Source organism: Rhinatrema bivittatum, chromosome 4, assembly GCF_901001135.1.
Source record: "Rhinatrema bivittatum chromosome 4, aRhiBiv1.1, whole genome shotgun sequence".
Classification (NCBI taxonomy): domain Eukaryota; kingdom Metazoa; phylum Chordata; class Amphibia; order Gymnophiona; family Rhinatrematidae; genus Rhinatrema; species Rhinatrema bivittatum.
In genome coordinates, this window is record NC_042618.1 from 211,688,108 (window position 1) to 211,710,700 (window position 22,593).

Below are 22,593 nucleotides of genomic sequence, written 5' to 3' on the forward strand. Positions count from 1 at the left end.
AATTACTCACAGATGCCTGTATCAGCTTCTTTGTCCGATCTTTCTTTCTTCCTTCTTCTTTGGAATCTGCAACCCAGCTTGGACCTGGACATCCTGGGATTCCAAGATTGGGAAAAAATAAGACAGAACCAACTTTCGCTCCTCCCCGAGCCCAATGAGAGCCACAGCCCCTTGGCTGCTTCTTACTGGCTCCTTGGACAAAGCCTGTCTGAAACATAGTAATGGCGGCACAAAAAGAGCAAATGGTCCATCCAGCCTGTCCAGCAAATTTCTTATAGTAATAACTGTTGCTTTGTGCAGGTTACCCCATGTTTCTGTTAAGGGTAATAACTGTGTTGGCTGTCCAATTATGAACAGGAGAAACAAAGTTACATTTAACAAGGACTTCAAAACTTGGAAGCTTAAACAGCTGGATGGAAAGGCTTAAAAAGGGTAGTAGATTAAGAAACTAAGACCTAAGACCTATGACCTATTATGACCTAAGACCTACCCCCATGCACCCTTTTCTTCATTTCCATCCTTTAGTCTTTAGGAATCCACAGTGTTTATCCCATGCCCCTTTGAATTCTTTGACTGTTTTTGTCCTCGCTGCCTCTTCTGGAAGGGCATTCCAGGCATCCACCACCCTCTCCATGAAGAAATATTTTCTGATGTTGGTCCTGAGTCGTCTCCCCTGGAGTTTCATTTTGTGACCCCTAGTTCTACTGTCTGCTCTCCAATGGAAAAGGTTTGAAGTTTGTGCACCTTTTCCTTCGCTTTTCCGTGAACAGGTAATATTTCCAAAAAGGCGATGACTTTGCCATGTGTCTAATCTTCTTCCCTAGATTTTGAAAGTCTTTCTGCACTGCAAGGATACCATATCTAGCAAGGTCATTGGTCCCCAGATGGAAGACAGCATTGATATTGGAGTCTCTACTTTCTTCTGTAATTGCATTGACTATCTATACAAACAACTCTTGTAGATACTAACCTTTTTTAATTAACAGATATGTTTACTTAGTACAGACTAGCAATATTTATAGCTCGGAAAAATATAGAGAGAGGTGTGTGTCTCTGTAAATGCACCTATGCACCTTAATTTAATGCTGATTAAAAAGTTCTTGATGACTCATAGTGCATTGTAGGGGGTTATCAGACCTAGAAGGTATTGGCCCTTAACTTTTTTTTTAATTAACACACACAGTTACTTAATATAGACTAGCAATATCTCTGACTTGGAAAATATGTAAAGATTTCAAACCATGAAAAAAACAGAAATGCAGAAGATTAAATGTCAGAAAGAAAGCAATCTATATTATTTTTATTATTATTATTTGTCACTGTTGTTTTTTTGCAAGTTATAATGTAAACCAAAGTGGTAATTAATCCTGTTAATTGAAACTCGGTATATAAAAGTTATAAATAAATAAATAAATTATGACTAACTTTAAATAAAAATTCAACTTATCTGGCCACAAGGTCAGGTAGAAGACTAAAAAAAAAAAAAAATCCTTTGATTCTCTCCAATGACTCCTAGGGTCACCATTTATACTCCCGTTTTCTGTCTGACCCTTTAAGGCATGGACCTACCTGTCACTCCTAAGTGAACACATTCCTTAAATTACCTCCCATTGCTGAAATTTTCCTAATAATATCCCATGGAGTAAATCCAACTCTCTCTATAGGAGAATAAAACTGAGAATATTGTAATGACTCCCTCTAGATCTCTGGGGCAACAGTGCCTTGAGTACTGTGTGCACTTCTGGTTGCCTTATCTAACAAAAAATATAGCAGAACTAAGAAAAATACTGAGAAGGGCAGCAGCAATTATAAAAGGGCTAGAATGACTCCCTTATGAACAAAGGCTAAACAGGTTAGGGCTCTTCAGTTTGGAGAATTAACTGAGAGGGGATATGACAGAGGAATATAAAATCATGAGTGGGGTTGAACAAGTAAATAAGGAATGGTTATTTGCTCTTTAAAATAGTACTAGCAGTAGGGGGTACTCCATGAAACTAGTAGGTAGCAGATTTAAAACAATTTGGAGAAATAATTGTTTTCACTCAAAGCACAATTAAGCTGTGGAATGTATTGGTGGAGAATGTAGTCCAGGCATCTAGCATAGCTGAGTTTAAAAGAAGTCTGGACAAGTTCCTGAAGCAAAAGTCCACATACAGTTATTAGCCAGGTAGACTCAGGGACTGCTACCTCTTATCCCTGGGAGTGAGCAGCAAAAAATTGAATCTACTCTTTGGAATCTGCTGGATATTTCTTAATGACCCAAAATAGTCACTGTCAAAGACAGAATGCTAAGCTCAATGCATCTTTGATCTTACCCAGCTTGGCATATCTTATGCTCTTATGGTGCAAGGGGTAATGGTGATAGAGTTGCCTTGCTATAGTAATTATAAATACAGTCAAATATGAAATAATCATTGGAGATTAGAAAATAAAAATACTGTGGTAACATATAACTTCAAAAAGGGGAGACAATGATAAAATGAGGACACTAGTTAAAAGGAAGTGGGGCATTTACAAGGGTTAAAAGCTTGCATGAGGAATGGAGACTGTTTAAAAATATAATCTTGGAAGTCCAGATAAAATGTGTTCCACGATTAAGAGCCTAACTTTCGAAACTGTCTGCCATAAAGTGGACCTGTGGAGATTTATATTAGTATTTTATAAACTATGTGGCAGGAACAACAGTTTATAAAATACTGCATATGTTTCAGAACACATAAAATAATTATAATAATGTGCGTATCATAGCCCAGAATTAAATATGGAACCAGGTATTTATAAAGTATGTGTGTACTCTACTTCTGAAAATACTTTTGTGTATACTTGGAACCATCAATTTGCCAATACCTCTACCAGTTTACTTAGACTCTCCAGCGCCCTAAATCTATGTGGTTTGGGTTTCCGTCTAGCTCAGATATTCTCACCCTTCACCTCTAGGTCCGGGTCCACTATATCATCTGCTTGTTGCACTTGAAACTGAATCCTTAGCTCAGATATTTTCACCCTTCACCTCTAGGTCCGGGTCCACTATATCATCTGCTTGTTGCAGTTGAAACTGAATCCTTAGCTCAGATATTTTCACCCTTCACCTCTAGGTCCGGGTCCACTATACCATCTATTTGATGCAGTTGAGACTGAATCCTCAACTGGTAACTCAGCTCTCTCAGTTGTCAGAACCTCTCACATTTTTGTGTGCCCCATTCTGAGGGTTACTTATGTATTATATACTGAAACCAGGTTTACAAAACTAATTAAGTTCATCTCAGTATATTGGGAACTACCAGAAAATTTGGGAACTACCAGAAAATTTTACTGCCAGAAAAATATAGTTCTAGAATAAAATCACAGACACAGTCAACAGCAAATCAGTACATGCTGGCAGCAGGTACTTTTGACAAGGGACCCTCTCTGGACACTTTCCTCATGATTGTGTCTGATGATCTTAAGGTGACCAAACAAGTGGATAAAGCAATGGCTAAGCCAGAAAGATGCTTGCCTCTGCAGGGAGAGGAATGGTCAGCAGAAAAATGGGAGGTGATATTGCCTCTATATAGGTCCCTGGTGAGACCTATATACAGGATGGAACTGGTCAAGACAGTGGCTATTAAAATGGTCATTGATCTTCATTCTAAAGTATATGGAGATAGACTTACAGATCTAAACATGTACACCCTAGAGGAAAGGCAAGATATAATAGAGACATTTAAATATCTCAAAGGTTTTCATGCACAGGAAACGAGCTTCTTTCAATGGAAAGGAGGCTCTAGAACAAGGAAGGGGTCATGAGATGAGAGTGAAAGGGGATAGACTCAGGAGTAATCTTAGGAAATATTTCTTTACAGAGAGGGTGGTGAATGCATTCAGTAGCCTTCCAGTGGAGGTGGTAGAGACAAAAACAGTATCTGAATTCAAGAAGCATGGGATAAATACAGGGATCTCTAAAGAAGTAATGAGAATTATAATATTAAATTAATTGGGTGGATGGGCAGACTGGATGGGCCATACGGTCTTTTTCTGACATTTTTCTGTGTTTCTATGTTTCTAAATTGTTAGTTGACCTTAATTTCTATGTTACAAAGTGGATTAACACAGTAACCACAATATTTTACAGAACATTGTAGACTGTGATTATGGTTTTCTTTTCTCTTTGTCTTTGTAGTTTTGTGTGGAGCAGGCACTGAAGACAGAGCCACTGGACCCTGCAAGACTGGCTTTGTTTGGTGGGTCACATGGTGGGTTCCTGTGCTGCCACCTGATTGGCCAGTTTCCAGGGATGTACAAAGTCTGTGCTGTGAGAAACCCTGCAGTCAACTATGTCTCTCTGATAGGGAGCAGTGACATCCCTGATTGGTGAGTGTCTCTTTAGATGTTATTTATAAGAAACTCAATATTGAATATTGAGTATAGGTATACATTGTGAGGAAATAATAGCCCCAATAGCAGGATTATTGGTCTTCTATTTATAAGAAACTGTCACATTTCTGACAGGTGAGTCTCGCTTTAGCTGTTTCACCAGTCAGGAATGTGACTGATCCTTATCAGAATGTCTCTTTAGCTATTTCTACTAAGGATTGGCTGTTTCTAATAAGGATCAGTCACATATTAGAGATAGTGAAAGGGGACTATATCTGATAAAGAGACATCCCATCCCAAAGAGAATGGGTGACTCTATTCTGACAGCTGTAAGATTGCTTGTGATCAGTCAAAGGCTTTGTCATGAGACTCTGCTGCTATTTGGTCTCTGTGTTTGGTGTTACCAGGCTCCATACAGCCCAGCCTCTTCTCTAATTTAATACAGAAGGCAAACAACCAATACAACAAGCAGAGCAAGGCATTCAGAGAGCAGTAATGTACCAAGTGGAACATTTGGGCAAAAATCTCTCATGTGGAAAAGTCTGTGACAGAAATGCTAAAAAAAAAAAAGAAAAGTGTGAGAATTTTTGGCAGCACACTATGGGGCCAATGCAATATTTGTCCACAGAAAACAGGCAGTCAGTGTTGAGCACCCATTTTCCTAATCCGCACGACAGCCACCTCTCCTGGGCGCGCGATGCAATATTTAAATTAGGGGTCGTGCAAAAAAGGAGGTGCTAGGGAATATTTGTGCATCCCTAGCGCCTCCTCGGCATCTGGTGCCCAGGAGAGGTGGCTGTCATGCGGGTTGGGAAAATGGATTCTCAGTCTACGAGTGTCCGTTTTCTCCTGCTACCGGCATAGACAAGCACAAGATACAAGGCCTGGACAGTGTATACTGGGCATCCAGAACTTTTTTCTTTTCCCAACTAAATCTGCTTTATTTGGTTCCTCCTAAGTAGTATCACTACGATACTATTAGGAGGAATCACAGAAAGCAGGAGTTTTCTCTTTTTTCAATGCGCTTTTCAGCATGGTATACCTTTATGCCAGCCCTGGGCTGGCATAAATTTGCCACAATTCAATGGGCACATTGGACGTGTGGGAAATCTTTTGCATTGTGGGGATTAGCTAATAGCTTCATCTACATGGAATTTACATGTGATGAGCGCTATTTGCTACGCGGTGATTTGGACATATGTTTTGGACGTACTAATCCCCATATTGCATCGGGGATTATGGACACACGTCCAATCGCATGTTAAGCAGTGCACTAGCCGCTGTGCATGGTATTGCATCAGCCCCAACATCAGATAAAAGGCAGCAATATCATTTTTACCAGGATTTTTATAGCAGGTCCACAGAACTTTACAAATCTTTTTTCCACTAAAATCTTTTCTTCCATTCTTATTTTCCATGCTTGTTATTTCTTAGATCTGAAGTAAGCATAGTTGCTTCTTAGCCTGCAGACCCCCATCTCTGTGCGCCGAAGCATCATACTGTGACCTTTTGATTTACAGCATGCTTTCTTCTGAATAGGTTTGCTTCTTTGCGCTTGATTTATATTTTTGATGTATTTGAATGCCCAGGGCTGGTACAGAAATATTTGGAACCCTAGGCGAACCTTCAGTCATTCGCTCCCCACCAATTTAACCACTGGCGGCAGCTCCAGCACAGCACTCCCTCCTACTGGCGGCAGTGGCTCCAGCGCAGCACTCCCTTCTTTGTTGGTATTGACTCTGGTACCAGCACCACTCTAGACCTCATGCTGGCAGGATTTTGCCATCCCCAAGATCTTGGCACTCTAGGCAAGTTTGCCTAGTTTGCAAAATGGAAGCATTAGCCCTTTGAATGCCTCTATCATGCCCCCTTCCACCATCTCTCCTCTACGGTACAAATATTTAGGTGCCTAATTCTCATGCCATAGGTCTTTTGGCATTGGTCCTGTACCATTTTGGTAGCCGCCTCTGGATCACTCTCTTCCTATCTATATCCTTTCAGAGGAGCAGCCTCCAGAACAGGACACAATATTGTAGTTGAAGTCTCACCAGCACCCTTTTTTTCTGCTGGTTATGCCTATCCCTATGCATCCTATCATCCCTCTGGCCCCTTATCACACTTTCAGTACTTTGAGATCATTAAACACAATCACCCTGAAGTCTCTCTACTGGTCGGTGGACATCAGTTTTTCACCTCTCATTGTTTACTGTGTCCTTGGATTTTTTGCACCCCAAATGCATGACTGCATATTTTTGCATTGAATCTTAACTGCCAAGCAAGCAATGCTTCCTAGAGCTTTGTTTGTTTGCTAATCTTTCTGTCAACTCCCCCAAGAGTGTAGCAGGTCTTAGTGCAGACTTTTCCTTCTAACCTCTCTACAAAGACTGGTCCCTCAAACACTCCACTAATCACCATGCCTCACAGTGCCTTCCATCCCAAACAGGGTTGGGAACCCAAATGGGGTCACAAGTACCTTAGAGGGCAAATTTCTTCAGGCACCAGCAGCAGCATTAGTAGTGGAAGTCAGCATGAGGCCTTTGAGCCAGCACACCCTCAAGGCTCTGCCTTTGCATGAGATTCAGTAGAAATAGGAAGCTCTGAATGAGAAGAGATCAGAACCACTGCAGGATCTGTAAGCTTGCACTGGCTCACAGGCTCACTGCTGACTTTCGTTCCTAATGCTGCTGCCACTTGCAGATCACAGAAGGGTTTGAGGGTGCACAGGGAGATTTCCACTGCTCCTCACTCCTCACCCACTACTGAATCTATCCAAGAGAAAAATACTGCCCCTGTCAGCAACCTGCTCTCTCTTCCTACCAGTTGTCATCCACTTTTGTCCCGGGGTCATAAATAAAATATTGCCCTGATCCTGACCAGGGAGCTGTTTAGAAGTGGGGCTGTTTGAAGGGAGGGATCATATCAGAAGGGGTTCGAGGGTTGAATCAGCTAGAGAGGGATTGGCTGTGAAGAGTGAGGGGGGTGGAAAATAGCAGAAGATCAACTGGGATATGTAAGAGAGGAACCGCGGGTGAGAGGGGATCAATTGGGAGGGATATGAGAGAGAGGGGAGATGGACAATGGAGTGAGAGGGAGAGGATAACAGAGGATCAATTAGGGGCTATAGAAGTGAAAGGGTAGGGATGAATGAAGATCAGTTGGGGTTATGAAATGGTTGGGAGGTGAGAGAGGATCAGGAGGGATGATATGAAAAGGGTTGGATGGGGTGAGAAGAGAGAAAAGCTGGGGCTTGTAAGATGTGCTCAGTTAGAGGGGCAGAGGTTGAGAGAAGAGGTCATCTGGAGGAGATAGGGATTGAGAGAGAGGATTGACTGGAGAGGGTGGTGGGTCAGAGTGGCGTGATTGTTGGAGGGGGACTGCGCCACTGCTAATTTGTTTTCATTGTCCTCTGGAGTCATGTGAATTTTCAAATGCTAAAATGGGATCACTATTTTAATCTCTGTTGTCTATCACTTCAGCAGTTTCAGCAATTTCTAATCCAGCCATCATGGACCCTTTCCCAGGCTACTCAGTTTATTCATGAGCCTCCTATGTGGGACAGTATCAAATGTCTTTGCTGAAATTCAAGTAAACTACCTCCAGTATACTCCCTTGATCTAATTCTCAAGTCATGTAAACAAATAAATTGATGACATTTATCTGTCATGATTTCTGTCTAACAAGCTGCTGGATTTAATGTAAAAGAGTGACAAATGGCAAGTCATGCATTTGAGGTGCAGAAATCAGAGGGAGTGGCACATGATGGGAGGTGAGAAACTGATGAGCATCAGCTAGTTGAAAGATCTCAGGATGATACTCTCTGATGATCTCAAAGTAGTTTGGCTCCCATGTTAATCCACTTGAATGCACTGATCACCCATAAAATCCCCCTCATCCCTTCCTCTTATCACTCAAATGTCTTTTATGATTCACTTATGGCAGTCACACTACTCTATATATTTCTTAGTAATGTCACCTTTTGTTCATTTGAAAATTTTTTTTTTAATTTAAAGTTTGTTTATTAATTTTTTTTATTTATAACAGTTTATAACCCGCCAATTACCAGACCACTGTTCTAGGTAGTTTACATCATCACATACACAATAAAACAAATAAAAAACATCATAAAACATGGAGCTGATAACAAAAAGGCATTCTGTAAACATAAGGGCTTATTTAGCATTGCCACTTTTAGCCCTAAAAGTCAATGATAAAACTTTAAGTTTAATTCTCTGATTAATTAGAAGCCAGTGCAAAGATTTCGGCACTGGGGCTATATGGCATCTTAAGAGAACCCCCATCAGCAGTCATGCGGCAGCATTTAATACTAATTGCAATGCCCTAAGATGACAACTTGGTAAACCCACGTAAAGGCATTACAGTAATCCAAGGCCGAAAAAACAAATGCTGTATCACTACCCTAAAAGCATTCTTATCTAAACATAATTTAATCGACGCAATTTCCGAAGTTTATAAAAATCAGTACACAGAGCTGCCTGCAACTGTTCTCGAAAGAACTCATTGTCTATTAATACTCCCACATTTTTTACCCTAGATTTAATGGGAAGGGCCTGATCCTCTAAAACTATATGGGGAGGTAGACTATCAACAGTGTTCCGAGAGATGCAGAGGATCTCAGTTGTGGAAACATATAACATTATACAGTTCTGGTGCATCCAATTGTTCACTTTTTTAATACAATTTGTATTTGGGAAAAGACTTCGCTTACATTCCCCTTAACCTGGAAGGTCAACTGCATATGCCATGAAAAATACATCCAAATCTTGTAACATACAGCAGAGCGGAAGAAGATAAAAATGAAAAAGAATAGGCGACAGAGAAGAACCTTGGGGGATCCTGGTCACCACCAAGGTCCATAAAGAACTAGTGCTATTAGTGCATACTTGTTGACAATGGTCCTCCAAAAATGAAGAAAGCCATCCAGAAACTACACCTCCCCAATCCCCACCTCTTCTAACCGTTGACTTAATATCTTATGCAACAAAGAGTCAAAGGCAGAGGATATATCAGGTAGTACAATTATCACATCCTGCCTCTGATCTAACTTATGTGTAACACATAGTCCAAGACAGAGACTAACAATGGCTCCGTTCCCTGACCTTTCCTAAACCCAGATTGACGCTCATATAAAATCTGATTATCCTCAATATAATCCATTAATTGAGCCAATACCATTCTCTCAATTATCTTACTCAAGGAAGGGAGAGTTGTAATGGGATGATCTCGCTGATCCATTGGGGGTAAATGGGGACCCTTCAAGATAGGACATAAGAACATAAGAAATTGCCATGCTGGATCAGACCAAGGGTCCATCAAGCCCAGCATCTTGTTTCCAACAGAGGCCAAACCAGGCCACAAGAACCTGGCAAGTACCCAGACACTAAGAAGATCCCTTGCTATTGATGCCAGTAATAGCAGAGGCCATTCCCTATGACAATTTGATTAATAGCAGTTAATGGACTTCTCCTCCAAGAACTTATCCAAACCTTTTTTAAACCCAGCTACACTAACTGCACTAACCACATCCTCTGGCAACAAATTCCAGAGCTTAATTGTGCATTGAGTGAAAAAGAATTCACTTTCTTGAACTGAGGCATTACTCCCTCTTCTAAAGACCGGTTAATGAATGTAGTTAGGAATGATAATATTTCATTAACCATAATAACAAAAAATATGCAAATAAAATGGTTTATGGTACAATTTCATTTTATTCGTCCCTACCCCACCCCCTCCCCTTTCGGCAAATATCAAGTGTCAGACAAAGGAGTATTGTATCCCATAAAAATCCCACCCTATAATGTGTTCAATAATTATTACATAAATATAAACCAGTTTTATTTTTTAAAAAATTTTAATGGGATGTGGTAAGTTTCATACATATTCTGATGCATGCCTCCACGGCCTTGCTTCAGTTTTCATGTAAATGTAATCATGAACTTACCACCCTCCCACACTCTTTTTTTATTGAATTAATTCTTCTATTTTTTATATTTTTTTTTGTGTATTATAAAAAAAATTTTAAAGCGAAACCCTCTTTGCTGTATCCATTGTGCCTTTGTTAAATGTTTTCTTTCATCAACAATGTCTCTGTCAGTATGACTGGTTCGATCGATTGAACTCCTGAACACAGGTCAAAACTCAGGACCAAAACTTTGGAAGCTCCAATAGTGGACCATTGTGTGAATCAAGGCCATCAGTTTGATCAATTAAAATGGACAATTATAGATACCGTGGAAGTGAATCCACGAGGTGGAGATCAGAAGAGAAGTCTGAACTATTGTGAACAGCATTGGATTTTTAAATTGAACACTGTGGTTCCATTTGGGCTGAATGAGGAAATCGAGTGGGCGTCACTGTTGTAATATGCTTCGAGACCTTACGTAGGTTTAAAGGGAATGGTAGAGAATGACTGACGTATGATGTAAGACTTTCCATTGGTAGATATTCGATCTGCTGACCAATTTAAAAAGAACAGCTCGAAAGCGAGTTGGAGAAGAAATGCCATTTATTCACAGTTGAATTACCCAACAGCGAGGAGTAAAGAATAGATGTGGACTCCCCTGATGAAGAAAAGGTTGTCTTTTCGAAACATGGCCGTGTTGGGAGAACATGAAAGATAAGTGTTTTTCGGGATATTGAAAGTTCAAATTGGAACTAGAGGTCGAAGTAAATCGGTTGGCGTTACATAAAATATAAGATAAGCGTTTGGTAGACCTCTAAATTGTAATCCTATTGGTTAAAAGGAGTTGAACATCCTGGTGCAAATGCATGTAATCTGAACAACAATAGTCGAGGGATCCCGTAAGTAGCCAAAGCGTTCAGCAGAAAATATAACCGGCTGCAGATGAAGGGATAACGGGTATTGGACGGGGCTGTAAAATGTAAGTTAAAACCATGTGGAATAATTGAACAAATAAAGAAAGAGATTTCTTTGGACATTAAGAAAGAGGATATGAGGAGAGGTTCTTGTATCATCAATTACTAGGGATGTGAATCGTTTTTGAACGATTAAAATTATCGTCAGATAATTTTAAAATTGTCCAAAATCATTAGAGTGCACGATACAATACAAATGCCCCCGATTTATCGTCAGGGGCATTTGTATTGTATCGTTAAATAGGGCACAGGAATTATTTGGGGGAGGGCGGGAAAACCGGCACACCAAAACAACCCCTAAACCCACCCTGACCCTTTAAAACCAATTCCTTACCCTCCCCCACCCTCCTGAACCCCCCCAAAATGTTAAGTTACCTGGTGGTCTAGTGGGGGGGGTCCCAGCGCGATCTCTCACTCTCGGGCCATCGGCGCCATTTTGGCTGCCACTAATTAAAATGGCGCCGATGGCCCGATAAAAAAAAAAACAACCCCACCCGACCCTTTAAATCGACCCCCCACCCTCCCGACCCTTTTTTTTTAAGTGAGGCCCGCGCCGCTAAAAAAAAAAAACCCACCCGACCCTTTAAATCGACCCCCCACCCTCCCGACCCTTTTTTTTTAAGTGAGGCCCGCGCCGCTAAAAAAAAAAACCCACCCGACCCTTTAAATCGACCCCCCCTCCCGACCCTCCCGACCCCCCAAAAACCTTTTAAAATTACCTGGTGGTCCAGGGGGGGCCTCGGGGAGAGATGCAGGGGGGCCTCGGGAAGAGATTTCCCGTTCCCAGGCATCAGCTGTTCTAAAAATAAAATGGCGCCGATGCACCTTTGCCCTTACCATGTGACAGGGTATCCGTGCCATTGGCCGGCCCCTGTCACATGGTAGGAGCACTGGCTGGCCGGCGCCATCTTTAAAGATGGTGCCGGCCACCTTTACTCATCAGCCCTAGTAGGGCCCCCCTGGATCTCTCCTCTCCCCGAGGCCCCCCTGGATCTCTCCCCGAGGCCCCCCCTGGACCACCAGGTAATTTTAAAAGGTTTTGGGGGGGTCGATTTAAAGGGTCGGGTGGGTTTGTTTTTTTTAGCGGCGCGGGCCTCACTTAAAAAAAAATGAGCGATGTGAATTGGAATCGGAAACGATTCCAATTCACATATCTTAACGATCAGATTCTTCCCCCCCCCCCAGCCGAATCTGATCATTAAGACGATATGACACACGATTCACATCTCTATCGATTACATATCTAAGTGAACCGCAAGTAAATTTCATTGGATTGTTTAACTGTTCAGGAGTTCAATCGATCGGACCAGTCATACTGACAGAGACATTGTTGATCAAAGAGAAATTTAACAAAGGCACAATGGATACAGCAAAGAGGGTTACGCTTTAAAAAAATTTTATAATACACAAAAAAAATATAAAAAATAGAAGAATTAATTCAATAAAAAAAGAGTGTGGGAGGGTGGTAAATTCATGATTACATTTACATGAAAACTGAAGCAAGGCTGTGGAGGCATGCATCAGAATATGTATGAAACTTACCATATCCCATTAAATTTTTTTTTAAATAAAACTGGTTTATATTTATGTAATAATTATTGAACACATTATAGGGTGGGATTTTTTTTGGGATATAATTGTCTTACCTGAAGCAGAGATTTATTTAGACAAAGGAGTATAACACAAATAATAAAATAATAAAATGCAAAGTCAGGATTGTTTTACTTTCAACCAATTTATACACTGTTCCCATTTCTTATTAAATTTCTCTAGCCTATCATGTCTCAAAGCTATAAGGTGACCTAAAAATAAATATCATGCAATCTCTTTCTAATTACCTCCAGAGATGTTTAAAAAGTTTTCTTCCAGTAAGCCGCTAAGGATAGCCTAGCTGCTAGCACAATATGAAGTATTAAACCTTGAGTCAATCCCAGTACATCAGGAACTAGGATACTCAGTAAAATGTATCTGGGAATTTTGAAAATCTCTTGATTAGTTATTCTCTTAATGAATCTTATTATATCATCCCAAAAATTTGGCACTTTAGAACGTTCCCACCAAATATGAAACAACATTATGGAACAACATTACCAAAAAAGTGGCCGATACCACATGCCCAACTATCACCAAAGCTCATCAAGTAAACAAGGACAATAGAAAACCTTGGTACACACCAAATCTAAAATCCTTAAAACAAGAGCTCAGAAAAAAAGAACAACACTGGCGGAAAAACCCTACATCTACCAACATCACAGCATTCAAGTCCACGATGCACCTTTACAGAATATCCATTCTCCAAGCAAAAAGAAACTTTTACTCGCAAAAAATTCACCACTTCATCTTCGACCCCAGGGCGCTTTTTTCTTTGGTATCATCACTCACTAAACCCGCTTTGACATCCATACCAGATGATAAAGCAGCAAGCAAAGCAGAAGAACTGGCTACCTACTTTAAAAATAAGATCCCAAAACTCCTAACTCAGTCCAAGAATAATATCAACACTTCACCAGTTACACCTCGAGCTGCTGTCCCATCACAAAAGGTTAGCCTTAGGGAATTCGAACCGACCTCATCCTTAGAGATCGAAAATATCTTAAAAAAGCTCAAACCTTCTTCACACCCTCAGGACTCCATACCCACCAATCTACTCATCGCCTGCGCTAAAACCATCTCCAAACCCATTGCACAAATCATCAACTGCTCCTTCTCCCAAGGGCTAGTACCTGATCCACTAAAAATGGCAATCGTAAAACCACTACTAAAAAAATCTAGTCTTTCTCCAGAAAACCCATCCAATTTTCGCCCAATTGCAAATCTACCTTTCATCGCAAAAATCATGGAACGTGTTGTAAACAAACAACTAACTGAATACCTAAACGATAACAACATTTTGTCTCCAGCTCAGTTCGGTTTCCGCCAATCACGAAGCACGGAAACTCTACTTATCTCACTAACGGACTCCATATTACTAAACCTGGAAAACCGACACCCTTGTCTTCTCATCCTACTTGATCTCTCGGCGGCATTTGACACGGTCAATCATAACACATTAATAGATCGTCTGTCAGACATAGGCATCAGAGATGAGGCCCTCAAATGGTGCAAATCATTCTTACAGAACAGACAGTACAAGGTCAAGGTCAACAAGGAAGTTTCGCAACCAGTCACCTGCACCTTAGGAGTCCCACAAGGCTCGTCACTTTCTCCAACCTTATTCAATATATACCTTCTACCACTCTGCCAGCTCCTCATTAATCTAAATCTCATACACTACTTATACGCAGACGATGTGCAGATAATGATTCCTATCACTGAATCTCTCCAAAAAACCCTGGACTTCTGGAACTCTTGCCAACTAGCCATCAACAACTTGCTCACGAGCCTCAATCTGATTCTAAATCAAAGCAAAACAGAATACCTACTCATCTCCCAAGACGGAACCCACACACATCCCAGTACCATCTTGTCTTCTCAATTAACAATGTCCACACAAGTCAGAAATCTAGGGGTTATCCTTGATAATCAAATGAATTACAGATCTCTCATAAATAATATCGTAAAGGATGGATTCTTCAAATTACAAGTATTGAAAAGGTTGAGACCTCTCCTCCATTTCCAAGATTTCCGTTTAGTGCTACAAGCTATCATTCTCACGAAAATAGATTATTGCAACTCACTTCTACTAGGCCTCCCCGCTAACGCCATAAAACCCCTACAGATGCTGCAAAACGCAGCAGCAAGGATCTTAACCAAGTCCAATAAAAGAGACCACATATCACCTATTTTGAAAACCCTACACTGGCTACCTGTGAAATTCAGAATACTATTCAAAGTGCTCTCAATAACCCACAAGGCTCTACACAACTTGGCACCACTCGAGCTCAAAATCCCTCTCCGATTCCACACCTCCTCCAGACCAGTAAGACAAGCCTATAAAAACAACCTACATACACTACCGATGAAGTCAACATTAAGCAAAAGAGCCTTCTCTACAGCGGGCCCCAAAATCTGGAACTCTCTCCCACCAGAACTCAGAGCAGTGCAATGCTCATCTACATTTAAAAAAAGACTCAAGACTTGGTTGTTCAACCAAGCTTTCCCATAACAGCTTCCTGTGGAACATCTCGGCCAATGATTACCCACCTGAGAGCTATTTAGATCATCTATAGAACTCACTTAATCTATGGCAGTCGAAGACATAACCTAGTCTTATAATTAGCAACTGTTTATTTAACCTACATTAGGCACTGTACCTTTTACTTATACCTATATTAGGCAATGTATCTTTACTGGTTAACCCCATATTTACTTATCCAAGTTATATCGACCTGTTCTTTGTAAGACATTTACTTGTCAATGTTATTGTTCTGTTAAAATGTAAACCGAATTGATCAGTAACTCTGTTATTGGAAAGTCGGTATATAAAAATGCTAAATAAATAGACCCCAAGGCACCACATTGCCTCCAAAAATTTTCTTTCTTTGGCTCTTCAATGCCAGATGGCGCCATTCACTGAGGTGAATGTGATGCTCTCAGATGATGTCTGGAGCCTTGGCCTATAAAATCCCATTTACTGTGCAGTCCTTGCCTTGGCAACAGGTCCATTACATCTTGTAGAGTGAGATGCTTCAATTCAGAGGATTTTGTCATGCGTCTAGAGGACATTCCTTTTGAGATTCTACTTCTGCTATAATCTCTCTGATCATACTGTCATGTAACTGATAAATATTTTTTCTGAAAATCATGCTCCTGCAAGCTCTCCTCTGAATTGATTCATGTTAGGAAATCAAAATATTCATGTGACAGGAACTGGTAGCATCTTGTAAGTGGACTTAAGCTGGCTTACAGCTTGTTCATTTGCTCTGTTTGTAATATTACATTTATCACTGAATCTTTTCCAGGCTTGGTCTAAATTTCTCGTAATATTGTTTTCTCATAGTTGTCTCTGGTCTTTTATATGAGTTACAGTCTGCATAGGCCTTCTACTTTCCTGAATTTGCTGAAGCGGGATTTCAGCCTCTGTGGTTTTCGGAGACAAGGTAGTAGGGATGTGCAAAGCCCGAACTTTTTGGGTCGGGCTTCGTTTTCGGCCCACCGTGGGAAATATCGTATTTCCTGCAGTTCGGGCCTTTGTAATTCATGGGGACCCGAATTTTGGGTTAATGCGCAGTAACAGGGAGTGCGCACTAACCCGAAACCGAATTTTTCCCAAAATTTCGGGAAAAATTCTTTCGGATTTCAGGGTCCCCGAACCAGGACTAATTTAGTGCCAGTAAGGCGGGAATGGTTGGATATTGCTTCTGCCCCAGAATACCACCCTTCACCTTCAGATCAGATAGGGAAGGGAAGTGGGGGATTGGGGGGGTTTGTGGGCTTCTGGGGCCCCACATTTAGTATAGATTTGGAAGGGGTGGGGTTTAAAATGGGGCATGACTTCTTTTAATCCATTAAAGGAGTTTCAGGGGATAGGAGATGGGAGGCTGGTAGTGACAAGCTGGGGGCTTTTACATTTTTTTTTTTTTAGTTTGGGGACAAGGTAGGGAGCATATAGCCCTTCGTGGCCCTTTAACTATCAGTATGGCTTGGAACATGAAAATTCCTGAAGGATTACTAACCTGTAATACCAGAGTACTTTAGTAATTTCCACTGGAATGTTCTCACTGTAAAACAGGGCAGAAACTTGCTGTTTTACCACTCTTTAGTAAATAGGCCCGTCGGTGTGTTTTGCCAGAGGCATAAATTTGGAGGAGGAGGGGACAGTGAGCAGTCCAAGTAAGTTGTAGAGGGGGAGGGGGACATAGTATAAATGAGTAACCAGAAGAGGGGCCACAGTCAAGGAAGAGAACAAAATGTAGGTGAGTGATGATGATGAGGAGAGACTCTGTGTGTGTGTGTGTGTGTGTGTGTGTGTGTGTGTGTGTTTGGGTGGATGGTGGCAGGGGAGAGAGTGCACTGTACATGAGTGATAGCAAGTGAGACATGATATGTTATAAGTGACTGACAGAGGGAGGGAGAATTTAAGAGTGGTAGACACGTGGATAGGAGGGAAGAACTAAATAGAGGTGAGCATCAAGAGAGATAACTGGCTCTTGTCTGTGTTTCTGGAAGGAGGTACTCTGCAATTGGTTATGATTACACCTTTGGGCAGATCCCGCTGCCAGATACTCTGACTGCAATGATCACCTGCTCCCCCATCACCTCTGCTGGGCAGGTAAGCTGAGGGGAGAAGAATGATCCTCCTGCCAAGCAATAGGAGCTAGTGGGTCATAACGAAGGTGGTGTATCAGTTGTCTACCTAGATACTTGCATGTACTCCTCACATATTTTGCAAGTATGATATGAAAGTATTTCATAGGACTAATGTATCATGGCTTGCAATGCTGAAAATACATCCCCCTCCACAACAATCATGCTGTGCCCATCTCTAGCTCTCTCCCCCTCCACAATACTTATACCATGTCACCTTTCTAGCTCTTAACCCATCCACAACACCCATGCCATGCCCCTTCTCTTAACTCTCACTCAGCCCCCATATAGAGGATGCAGAAAAGGTTACCCTACCACTGCCTAGCATTTATGCCTTGTGCTACTTCTTCTGGAAATGTGCTTGTTCATAACTTATACTCCCTTATGGTGATTTCTTCATTCATGTTATATCAGAAAATGATCTTCAATAGAAAGGTGGAGGAGGAGAAGCCTCAGAAAATATATATGTAAGGGAATCAGGTGGAGGGGGAGATTTTAAAGGAGGAACAGTGGGAAAAGTGAAGGACAAATGGCTTCTGTTCACCAGAACATTTCTGTTCTTTTCTGGATATGTAACTCCTATCCCAGTACATTCTAGAACAAGGATAGGCAACCTTTTTGAAGTGGTGTGCCAAGATTAAAATATGGGGTAAATAATTCTGGTCCTCAAGTGCCACAAGCGGGTCGGCACCCTGATCTGCCAGATTCTTTTCACGCAGTGCTTAAATATTAATTTTAATTGACATTAATTTTCAGTTAAAATATTCAAGTGATATGTAAAAATATGATTGAAATTGATATGTTTTTCCTTATGTAAAAACAAAATTATACAAAGGAGAAGAGAAAAATGTCTCTCACTCTTTCCCACTCCTCACCAGTATACCACCTATAAGAAAAATAGAACAGACCAGGCTCCTATAAGATGCCTGCACAAAAACTATACGCTAGCTAGCAGAATACCTCATCTCAGTCACACATGCAGAACCTCACCAAATACAGAATAAAGTGACCAGAAAAAAGTATAAATAGAAATACGCAGACAAAAACTGAACTGAAAACTTCAACAAGCCATATTCTGTATGCAGTGCAACAATGGAAAAATAAACATCACCATGCCTCATAAAACATCAAACAACAAAATTAAGAAATGTAAAAAATCAAGCATAATAGTAAAACCATACCAATAAAAAGAAATATTTCAAAACAGCTGACATAGAATAACATTCAATAATTAAAAACTCATAGCTAAATTTTTTAATATTTTCCCAGCACCAATAAAATATTTCAAAATAGCAGACACAGCAAATAACACCCAATTATTAAAACTTCTAAGGATACAAATTAAAAGCTCTCCATACCTGGGGTCTTTTGATTTTCAATCAACCTGAGATTGTCATAAATTAGATGGGGTTGCTCTCTATCCCTCCATCTCTCCCCCACATGTAATCACACACACTCTCACTCTCTCACATGCAATCATTCATGCATGCTCTCCCACATGCAATCACACACACGCTCTTTCCCATATGCGATCGCATACTCCCTCTCTCTTACACATGCAATCACACACATGCACTTTCTCTCACACATGCCTCCACATGTTCTCCAATCACTGATACTTACTGTAATAGATTACAGTAATTCTTTATACGTTGTTCTCCTTCAGAATACTATTAGTCCGCTCCAGCTTGTTCAAAATTCGGCGGCCCAGTTACTCATGAATACAAAATTATGTGACCATATTACTCCAGCGTTGCAGTCTCTACACTGGCTGCCAGTCCAATGGAGTATAACATATAAAATACTATCCATTATATGCAATCTGACACACAATATCACCAGTCCTTTGTCGCTTTCAATCTTGCATTTTTATGTCCCTGCCCAAAACCTAAGGTCATTAAATCAATGCTTGCTGGAAACTCCATCTTCTAGACTCACCAGATTAGCGGCCACTCGAGATTGAGCCTTCTCAATTGCAGGTCCCATCATTTGGAACTCAATTCTTCCATCCATTAGATCAATACCCAGGGCCAAAGAGTTTAAGAAAGCTTTGAAAAACTACCTATTTAATCAGGCATACCAAGATATCAGCAACTCCTAATTTTTTCCAGCCCTGCCTCAGTTACTTTTGTCCAGATTTATTATTCTTTTCTAATTCTTTTTAGATTTTATCCAGTCCAGATTGATTAATATGTGTTAGAGATGTGAATCGTGTCCTCGATCGTCTTAACGATCGATTTCGGCTGGGAGGGGGAGGGAATCGTATTGTTGCCGTTTGGGTGTGTAAACTATCGTGAAAAATCGTTAAAATCGTGAGCCGGCACACTAAACCCCCCTAAAACCCACCCCGACCCTTTAAATTAAATCCCCCACCCTCCCGAACCCCCCCCCAATGCTTTAAATTACCTGGGGATCCGGCGGTGGTCCAGAACGGCGGCGGTCCGGAACGGCCCCCTCAATAGAATCGTGTTGTCTTCAGCCGGCGCCATTTTTCAAAATGGCCGCCGCAAAATGGCGGCGGCCATAGACAAAAACGATTCGACGGAGGAGGTCGTTCCGGACCCCCGCTGGCCTTTTGGCAAGTCTTGTGGGGGTCAGGAGGCCCCCCCAAGCTGGCCAAAAGTTTCCTGGGAGTCCAGCGGGGTTCCGGGAGCGATTTCTTGCCGCGAATCGTTTTCGTACGGAAAATGGCGCCGGCAGGAGATCGAGTGCAGGAGGTCGTTCAGCAGCGGTCCGGAACCCCCGCTGAACGACCTCCTGCAGTCGATCTCCTGCCGGCGCCATTTTCCGTACGAAAACGATTCGCGGCAAGAAATCGCTCCCGGAACCCCGCTGGACTCCCAGGAAACTTTTGGCCAGCTTGGGGGGGCCTCCTGACCCCCACAAGACTTGCCAAAAGTCCAGCGGGGGTCCAGAACGACCTCCTCCGTCGAATCGTTTTTGTCTATGGCCGCCGCCATTTTGCGGCGGCCATTTTGAAAAATGGCGCCGGCTGAAGACAACACGATTCTATTGAGAGGGCCGTTCCGGACCGCCGCCGTTCTGGACCACCGCCGGATCCCCAGGTAATTTAAAGCATTGGGGGGGGGTTCGGGAGGGTGGGGGATTTAATTTAAAGGGTCGGGGGTGGGTTTTAGGGGGTTTTAGTGTGCCGGTTTTCCTGCCCTCCCCCTTCCCCCGATTTACGATTTTTTAACGATAAATCGGGGGAATTGGTATTGTATCGTGGCCCTAACGATTTTTTGACGATTTAAAATATATCGGACGATATTTTAAATCGTCAAAAAACGATTCACATCCCTAATATGTGTATAGCTCAGTCCTCAAATTGTATTTGTCTTTGTCATATATATTTCATATGAATATGTCTTTGCTTTTATTGTGAATGTTTTATTGTAACCCGCCCTGAACTTCGGAGAGTGTGGGCAACTAATTCTTATAAGTAAATTGCCATCACACGTGCTTTTTCTGTCTCCCACATGCAATCACACACATGCTCTCTCTCTTCCACATGAAATCACACACATGCTCTCTCTCTTCCACATGAAATCACATAACGCTCTCACCCACATGCAATCACACCCACACATACATGCTGTCTTTCTCCCCCACAGTCACACACATGTTCTCTCTCTCTCTCCCATATGTGATCACACACACTCACAAAGAGGCTCTCACTCATCCATCCACACCGGCTTGTAACACACGCACACACACACACACACACACACACATACACACACACACACATTCACACCTACCAGCTCACACATGCCTTCTCACTGCTTGGTCCTCTTCTCAGCCACTATGGGGGTCTCCTGGTGACTGCTGGGTCCTCTGTCTCTCTTCAGCTGCGTGGGATGTGCTCTGCAGTCTTCAGCCACCTGGTCCTCTCTGTCTCTCTCTTTCTTCCATTGCGGGCTGGGCTCTGTGGCAATCTGCCAAATCCTTAAGTGCATGGCAGCAGGAGTCTAATTTAACCAAATATCATCTCCTGCTGCACGAGGCCGGTCTCGTGATAAGAGTTGCGAGTCTGACCCAATGGCAGCAGAAAATGACATTTGGTTAAACGCGACTCCTGATGGTGTGTAGGGTACTGTATTGCCACGACATTGTGATGCTTATGCTCTGCAGGGTCTCCCGTCTTCATCGGTAGCGGCAGTGGCAGCCACTCAGCTGCTATTCAGTGCTGTGTTGTGCTGCCGTGAAAGTAAAAATGGCCATGCATGCCACTCAAGTTGCTGACCCTTGCTCTAGTACTTGTAGTCTTGTGTTTTGGAGAGGAAATCAGGGCTGGCTTCTGACAATGTGAGATCAGCCCCCTTTCTAATTTTAGGTAACAGCTCCAGTGCTGATGCTTCTGGGAGAAAAAGACAGGCGCATTTCAGCCTGGCATGGGATGGAGTACTACAGAGCGCTGAGAGCAAGAGGCATCCCTGTACGGTGAGTTAGAATCCCTGCAAAGACAGCCAGTCGAGTCTCTTGCATGTTCTAGAGATACCAGTCGCTCGCCACTTGAGGCAGCCCCAACTCCCCGAAAAAGATAAATGTGTCCATGTGTCCGCCCAGTGACAGCCCCTCCTCCCCCCAAAGGTCAATCAAAATCGTTGGAGGTTCAGCGGTCCCCAAACCCTCTTCCCCAGCCATGTGGCGAGGTCCCATCTTCAGACCTTGCCCAGTCACATGTCCAGGGTAAGGTCAGGTTGGCACCATTTTGAATAATAGTGTCAATTGGGTGGAGTGCTAGTGGGCTTTCCAGCCCTAAAGAGGGTCCAGTGATGGCTTTTTAAGGTTCGGGGGGTGGGCTGGGGGTCTGGAGGTGAAGGGTGCAGGTGGGGAGTGGCAAAGAGGGGCCTGGACCAGATAGCTTTTATTTCAGACCTTTGGAGGTCCATAGCCGCCCCTTTTTTCACTTTTTGATTTGTGCATATACCTGGAGATATGCACGTACTCGGGTGCTTCTTAAAATCCATATGGTGCACACCAGCCTGAGACGGGCATATCTCTCGGCTTTTTGCGCATGTAGGGCTTTTAAAATTCACCTTTTAGTGATTGTGAGCACTTTCTTGGGTCACTTAACGTCTTAGTGACTGTGAGAAC

General features: G+C 42.2%; 1 protein-coding gene across 2 annotated transcripts in view; it reads left to right on the forward strand.

The window, feature by feature from the left end:
- The window catches only part of LOC115090489 (acylamino-acid-releasing enzyme-like), a 157,656-nt gene that overhangs the window by 134,173 nt on the left and 890 nt on the right, over window positions 1–22,593 (forward strand). The window contains exons 19-21 of one of the 2 annotated variants that reach the window (XM_029599658.1): window positions 4,160–4,350; window positions 17,356–17,458; window positions 21,830–21,936. In XM_029599658.1, coding sequence (XP_029455518.1) covers window positions 4,160–4,350; window positions 17,356–17,458; window positions 21,830–21,936 — 401 coding nt within the window. The remainder of the gene's footprint in view (window positions 1–4,159; window positions 4,351–17,355; window positions 17,459–21,829; window positions 21,937–22,593) is intronic. The other variant, XR_003856405.1, reaches the window with a different exon arrangement.